At 33.7% G+C, this 8,529-nt stretch overlaps 1 protein-coding gene across 3 annotated transcripts in view; it reads left to right on the top strand.

The window, feature by feature from the left end:
* The first annotated feature begins 2,549 nt into the window (after window positions 1–2,549).
* Window positions 2,550–8,529, top strand: part of LOC127839150 (ral guanine nucleotide dissociation stimulator-like 1) — a 357,707-nt gene continuing 351,727 nt past the window's right edge. For all 3 annotated transcript variants that reach the window (XR_008030183.1, XR_008030184.1, XM_052367347.1), the window contains exon 1: window positions 2,550–2,689. Coding sequence is in view for 1 of the 3 variants with exons in the window: in XM_052367347.1 (XP_052223307.1) it covers window positions 2,663–2,689 (27 nt within the window). In the remaining 2 variants the exon portion in view is untranslated. The remainder of the gene's footprint in view (window positions 2,690–8,529) is intronic.

Raw genomic sequence — 8,529 nt, 5'->3', positions numbered from 1 at the left:
AAACGTGTCTCATTAGATAAGACAATATACAAATATGTCTGCATGGATGTATTATGTCTGCAATATATCAAAGTCCGCGTTTAACTCAATAAGTAAATACAGTATGCTAGCTGATCAAAGCAAGCCTTTCTCACTATATTTAAAACCGTGGCATGTCCGTCGTCATCATTCGGCTTTTGAACACTCTAGAAACCTCATTAATGTCCAATCGTCTTGAAGCAGAACATTGACTTGTGTCTACATGGTATCAACAAATGGTCAGTGAGTAAACTTGAAAAATGCTTGAGAACACTTCATAATTCATATTTTGGCCCAATCATCACGAAACATGCTATGGAAATTATTGTGTTTTTTTTTATATCTATGTCAGGTTAGAAAAATGGTTTCCGTCTAAAACATGGCTGCTAGCAGGTTAGGCAGTTTTCTTACGTGACTATATTGAAAAATGGAAAACAAAAAAGAGATATACATTTTACCCAATAATCATGAAATTTACTCAGAATATGTATTCTTATGATTTAAATTCATTGGGAGAGTTTGAAAATGGTCTGACAAAAAACTTGGCGGCCCGGATACGATGAAGTGTTCCTGGTCTGACGTGATGAAATAGTATTGTTCCAGACTTCAATTTAGTAATTTCAAAAAAAAAAACAGTTGCAACATTATTTGCCTAACTTTTAAACTTGGTCGGACATTCGTTTAAATTCAGATAAATCAATGTCATAAGGGTTAAAAAAGCTATGTTAGAACTCACATTAATCACATAAACATCACAACAAAACCCAGATCAGATCAATTAAGTTTCCTTGGGTCTTAGGTCAGAACCGCATTGCTATTGGTCATCTGGCTTTAAGCTCGTAATGAACACTATTACATTCAAATATTAAACATCTTTATTCAAATGACAGACCAAATAGACACCATACTAATCATAATGAAAACACAGAAAGTTAAACACACATCCAAGGGCGGTTCCATGATTTCTGGTTAGGGGGGGGGGGACGGGATATTGAAAGATTTGCCTAGAGGTCCAGGGGGCCGCTAGGGCCCCTAGTGGGTGCAGGGCATAGCCCTGCTAGGGGGTCCAGGGTCAAAGTACCTTCTTATAATGCCAAAAAAGTGCAGAGTTGATATTTTGGGCCCCCCCCCCCGGAAGCTCCACGATTTAAGTGATTTTGAAGGCTTTGACAAGTATAAATAGGTGATTTAGATCTAGTCAAGTGTGAAACGTCAAATGAATTGACTTTACTTTGGCGATTTTAGGGGTGGGGTGAGCGTACGCTGCGTCCGCCCCCCCCCCTGGATCCGCCTATGACATCGGAAAAAAGTATAAATGTGTTAATGTGTAATGCGATTTTCTTTTTAAACTCGACTTAAATATTACATCAACATATACACAAACAAAAAACAGTCAAAATAAGGATATTCATTGTTTTGCAGATAGTGAATCTCTACTTGTTAACGTTCTTGCATGAATATCCGTTCTTAACTGTTTATCCGTGCTTACCTGTTTACCATGAGTGCTCCCTTTCAAAGTGTGACTTAGCAAAGAAAGGTTAAAACAATCTGATGTTATGTTGTCTTCAGCTTTGACAGTATTTTAGAAAATAATGATAAATGACACACATTATAAAGATTACCCTCAGACTGGAGCTTAATGACTTACGCGTAGAAATGCATTTAAGAATAAACGTTTATATTTTACCTTAAACCAACATAAAGAAAATATGAAGCAAAAACAGATATTTACCTTTTTATTTTTAAAGAACGTATTCTAAGACGAACTTATTTGGATTGTTTGCAAACGTACTTTAAAAGTCTTGGTCATACTGTTCAAGTATCGGGTCAATTTAAATATATCCTACGTACACAAGGAATAAAAACACGACAAACAATATTGTTAAAAGGAGATAACTATTTGTGTATTCGATTTGGCAAAGCCTAATAATTTTAAGTAAATTTTCCACGGACTTTCCCTAATCTGTTGCTCTTCAAATGACATATTTTTCCTCTATTCAAGAGATTTTTAAAATTAAAAATTATTATGTTGTTAAATAAAAAAAAAATTAACTTGATATTAAAATGATTGGAAATGAATACGGGTTGATATATCTTAAACCTAACTCTTTAAAAAAATGGTCACTTCATCTAAATAAATTACATTTTATTGTTTTGCTCCGTTGAATATTTCATATAAAGCAATTAAATATTTTGTTCCATGATCATGTGCAAACGTTAATTACCCATGTTATTTTGATCAGAGATCTATTAAGCTTTTGCCCTTCTAATCAGGTAGCACCTATAATCTTTTTTTTAATCGGTCTGATAGTAACAAACATTTGATTTTCATAAACCGTATCCAACGATGGAATAAAATATCACTGTTTTCGAACAGCAAGATTTATGTACTGAGTTTTGTATACATGTATTGCCGTCCTATCCTTTCGGGAACCAGTACTCAAATACAAATTTTGATTGAAAAAACTGGTTTGTAACCTCATGTACGGAAAGTCACGAGTGGTTTCGAAAATCCACGAATTAAATGAAAACATGGCTAACCGGAAGTAGGTAGAGAAAATACTATTTGGAGAAAACAAGAGATTTTCGATGTTTATGGGTTTCGAGATGTTTAACGTGAAAGGATACCAACAATGAATGAATCATGGAATTAAATCGCATAGAGAGTCAGGTACATTATTTGACTTTGTAGTATATAAGCTTTACTAGTTAGGCTCTTGTCGACATGAGATTATTGTTACTTTGTTAGACTGTTCAGGTAATTTATTGTTTTTATTTTTTGTTAAATGCTTTTATTTCAAAAGTAATGAAGCTGAATATTACCCTTAATATCATGTTGATTTCATTTTTCTCCTTGGCAAATAGTTTTCGATATATTAAGAGCTATACTCACTGGCTATAGTCTTTTAAAACCTGCTGATTTCAGCAAGATTCTGCTGTGTACTGGTTAAGGGGTTATGGAGGTTTCGGTAAATGACAAGTTCGGTAAATTGATTTATATAGTAAAAGCCGTGGAGGTTTCGGTAAATTGATTTTATAGAGGAGGTATACCTACAACGAGGTGTTAATGACACCTATTAGCGGCTTACAATAACATTAGGGGCATTTATTTGCAAACTGTGGATTAATTTTGATGTACATTAATTGAGTTGTTTGGCACTAATTAAATTATCTGTTTGAATGTACGGACTTGATTTTATCAAATTAGAGATGTTAGCAAAGTGTTTTTATTAATTATCCAGGCTTGCAACCTATTAATATTCTAATCGATGGAGGTAAATTATATAATAGAGATGGAGTCACCGTAGACACACCGGTAAGTCTTAGTAATTTCTTTGTGATAATAGAGATACATTAAAATTGTGTATTTGCATTTCTTTTGTGGTCGCCTGTAATGCCGTTATTTAAAACTGATTATAAGTAATGCCAATAATTATTTTAATTAACGTAAATAAACAGATAATGGCTGTAAATTTAAAATCATATTATGTTATAACTTTGCTTTATTTATGCTCGGTGAGGAGAGAAGGTGCGCACGAACAACGACTTGGAAGGTAACTATAATACAATTAGCATTATTAATTTATAAGTAAGAAACAATTCACAGTTTCACATTGGATATTATTCGTATATTAATATTATACTTTCATAGTATACAATATCGGTAATAAGCATTTGTTTTATAATACTGTTATTAAAAACTGATAAAAAATGACATAATCATGTTATTAAGTACACACATATGTTTTTATTATAATTACAGGATGGCATAAACGCATCAACGCACGAGCGTGTTCAGCCAACCTTGGTCTTTACAAGTTGGCCAACCTTCTCAGAGAGGAATCTGAGACAGTTGATCTACATATACGGCTGGTGAGCCAGCACCTTCTCACGAAGATCAGACGGAAGAAGTATGTTACGATACACGGCAGACTACATCAAGCATGGGATGACTACGAAGAGGAGAAGCTGACAACCACTGATCTACTGAGGATCATCAGCCACATCAATGCCCTTGGACCATCCACAGCGGTCCACCACATGCTCGACGACGACGAGTCATGAACGATGAAAGACTGATATGGTTGAAATGTAACATTAAATTGAACAGTGTCGTACATGTATCTCATTTGTATTAGAAATGTAATTAAATTAAATCAGCATGCGGAAAATCTGAATGATAATAATGTGTCGTATTAATATTGTACTGTGTCAAAAATGTATCTAATTAATATGTGATTACTCCCTCATATTCAAATATATATATTGTATCCAAGGTTTAGTTGTTGCTTATTTATAATATATGGTAAATAAAACGGATTACAAAGAAAATCAGTTATTATTTTTTTATTGAACCGATTTGTTTAGGCAAAAAATGATATCAGTTATTGTTCCAGCACAGTAGCCAGGTGCCTGTGTATTAATTTGATAAGATAATGATCATCACAGCAGCTTGCTATTACACAGTGTATTAATTCTGCTGGCTTTGTGTTAGATGTCATTGTTATCAGTTTTCAATTATGTGTATCTCTTCGCTTAACTCAACGTTCAATGGCACGCGCACTTAACATAATTATAAAACATAACGCGTATCATTATATTACTTTTTTATTAATTACGTACACGTATTAAATTTTATATATTGTTTTTTTTCTTGTGTTTTTCTCAACCATAAAGAAATAATAAAACATATAAATAAATATAAAATTCAACCTAAAATCATTTTTATTAAATCATATTTTACAAGAAACTTTTTAAAATAGCATTAAACTTAATTGAAGAGCTTACATTGATTCCGCTATAAATCATTATTTCTTATTACTATTATGTTACTATTATGTTATTTAAATAAAAGTACCAATTTAAAAAACAAACAACAGTATTGCGTTATTTAAATCGTAAAATTAACCAAAAATTTCCTAACAGAATTCGTTTTTCAGAGGTAGCTCATTCATTTCCCTTATTTCTTTACCTTAGGCATAGCATTTATTACTCAACTCAAAATTAATCCACAGTTTGCAAATAAATGCCCCTAATGTTATTGTAAGCCGCAAATAGGTGTCATTAACACCTCGTTGAAGGTATACCTCCTCTATAATATCAATTTACCGAACCCTCCACGGCTTTTACTCTATAAATCAATTTACCGAACTTGTCATTTACCGAAACCTCCAGCACCCCTGGTTAAGTACCAGTCATGCTGTCAGTCATGAAGTAAGCGTTAAACGGTTTATTGCAGGTTGATCAACGTTTTAAGATTTAACTAATATAAAACAGTAAATAAAACAGTACATTCAGGGTTCGCCAAAACTTGAAAAATCTGTCAGTCATTCGGACTGACAGACTTAAAATTTTTGTCAGTCCGAAACACTTTCTGTCAGTCCCACTGTCCGACTAAACTATATCAGCAAATCACAACAAAAGAAGTACCTTTAAGATGTTTATTGGTTTTGATCACATTAAAATACAATAAAACCATGTCCAATGCAGGGTTCCCGCTGTCGATCGCCATTGGCGCCAATTGCGACAAAATAAAAAATCTGGCGACAAAATTTCGTAAATGGCGATTTTAAAAAAATCGTCATTTTTCTGCATTTATATTTTCTTAAAATGACAAAAGACGCTGTGTTTACCAGCCGCTTTACGGCAGTCGTAATACTATAGATTTCCATGATGTAAGCGATACAGCTGTTTTCAATGGAGCGTGGAGCTGACTGCATACTACCGCAAAGTGGCATGTTATGGTGATAATTGCGATTATCTGGAGTGTTGTTGCAAGTTATCTTAATTGGTCGGCAGTTTTATTGCATCAGAGATAAGGCAATATTGAAACATGCCGACTTTGCGTTTAAATGTGAAGTGTTTGTCACAGTGTTCGAAGCAGATTCAAGACCATTAAATTGACAAGAATGACAATCAAAAAGGTAAGTATCGATTGTTTTTAGAAAAATCGGGTGTAATTATAGAAAATTGTAAAACATTTTACCCGTATTGGTTCTGGTTTAACAGTGACATATTTCTGTTTCACTCGTCAAAATGGCATATTCAGAGTGTAAAACGACTTTTAAAAAGTGAACATTAGATTCTCCTAATTTTGAGACTCATTCAAAATGCAAACGTTCCCCTCCCTAACATTCACCAGCTAACAAACAAAAACCAAACACACAGTTGTTTATCAGAATTTTATTTCCTTCAATATGATTTCCAACACACAATCTATGCTGTGTGAACTCTTTATATCCTCATCACTTATCAATTCACTCACTACCGAATGTACTGTTTTAAGAAAGGTAAACATAGTTAAGCACATTTATATTATTCATATACTACACATTAATTGATTATTATTAGTTTAATATTAATATTATATCTCCCTTTTTGTATTTTCAGAATACCATAGAGCTTATGAAGCACCAATACTGTGGCAACATAGTCAGGCTGCTAAGAAGGTGTCAATCAACAAGAGTTACAACTGATTGAATGTGCCTTTATTTAATGAACAATTTTAAATGTGTTGTTATTATAAATACTACTGTTATTAAATCAATTCCTTTAACATACTGTAAATGCTCATTTTTTTGGTATTATAATAACATGATCTTCATCGCCCAAATGTTGCCCCAGTGTGGCGACAACTTTTTTAATTTGGCGAAAGTAAGTGGCGACAACTTTTGAAAGCCCAGAGGGAACCCTGCAATGTCGATATAATTAAACAATTATTATATTAATAATAAACCACATATAAACCAAAGGCATACTTTTTAGACTTCTTTTTGTCAAACTGTTTTTTAGCCTCCACAGCTCTACAAATCCGTGTTCTTGATAAGTTAGGGTGACATCCAATCAAGTTTGACTTAAATGCACACACCCATTCACACTACTTTGGATGACTTCAATTTCTGTTTATTAGCCAATTCACAAGGTCTAAAACAACACCTATTGTTAAAATATTTTCTCTTAGCTGAGGTGGTTGATTTCCAGGTTCAATTAAATGAATGCATTTCACACCTATTTCTTGATAGAAAGGCCCATGATAATTACCACCATTCATTCTTGTTGTCTGAAATAACACAAAACATATTGCTACAAACTATAAACAACAAATCAACACATAAATATCCCTATGTCCGAATTTTAAAATATCCGAAATATAGTACATCGGGTGAAAAATCTAATTTTGATTTCAGAAATTGTTGGTATGTAAATTAAAATATATCAATATAATAATGAAACTTTTTAACAGAAATGCTCACAAATGCCTGTTGAAACAAGTGTTCATGCGGTTTTTGTTGTGGAGAAATTAAATGGAACAAACAAAATGGCGGACGCACTCGGTTGCTTTTTTTAACAAAGACCATTGATTTTGAACTCGGATATGATAGTCAATTCTAATCCAACTTTAAACATCAAAATGAAGGTTAGAAAAAAGGATTTTGACAGAAGTTGAACAAAAAGCATTTACCTTCTATTAATCCAATAGCACATTATACAATGTGAGTGATCTTTTTGAAACCATTTTTCATCCGATTGTGTCGGTCAGTCGGACCGATTATCTTAAATCACTTGTCGGTCCTGAGAAAAATTTGCCGGTCAGGACCGCAGACCGACGGTTTTGGCGAAACCTGTACATTGAAGAGAATGTCAGGCGTCATACTCTTACCTGATTACTTATTGTTTCGTATGAAAAGCTACAGTACAGCCAGCGCGGAACAAACATAATCCTCAGACACTCCACGGCCAGAACATTATTACTCGGCGGCCGATAAGTGTGTTCACACGGCCCATCACCTAGGCACGCGGCATTGATCCTAGAAACGACTCAGAGTCTGTATTAACCTCGCGTACATTCGCGGCATAAATCCGCCACATATCAAGTGCACAGATATACACCTACATGTACATTAATTTTGTGTAGCGTCAAAATCTAGATTTACCCTACTTTCATATTTATTATTTTCATGTTTTAATAAGCGGATATGATTTTTATATGATGCTTTATAGACTATTTATATAATATCACGTCCTCAAATATATTCGACACGTAATGCGCCTTACAGAGCTTCAGATAAGCTGCGTATTTGCGTAAATACGCAATAAAAAATAGGTGGATACGCAATTTTTTCAAAATCTGTGCGTACCGATACGCAAAACAAATCGCCGATACCCAATTCGAGCCGCCTTCTATGCGTAATGAAAATTCCCGTTTTGTTTTGGCCGTTTTGAATCGAGTCTTAATCGACAAGCGCTTGTTTTTATCTGGTAACGTATTTACCAATCGTTTAGATGATAACAAATGCGAGTCAAACAAAATGGCGTCTCGAGGCAGACGAAAAGTTTCGCAAAAAAAACAACATTTAGATTCCTTTGTCGTGGTAAATCAATCTTAATATAAAACAATTGCAAAGGGCATAGTTGATGACTATAATGAATTTTGTTTGGGGCATTTTCGGTCAAAATACACTATATTATACTACCACAATACCGTTCCAAACCCCTATGATGGGGTGTGTT

The sequence above is a fragment of the Dreissena polymorpha genome, chromosome 7 (assembly GCF_020536995.1).
Source record: "Dreissena polymorpha isolate Duluth1 chromosome 7, UMN_Dpol_1.0, whole genome shotgun sequence".
NCBI lineage: Eukaryota > Metazoa > Mollusca > Bivalvia > Myida > Dreissenidae > Dreissena > Dreissena polymorpha.
The sequence above is the reverse complement of the archived record's forward strand: the minus strand, read 5'-3'. Positions and strand labels throughout refer to the sequence as shown.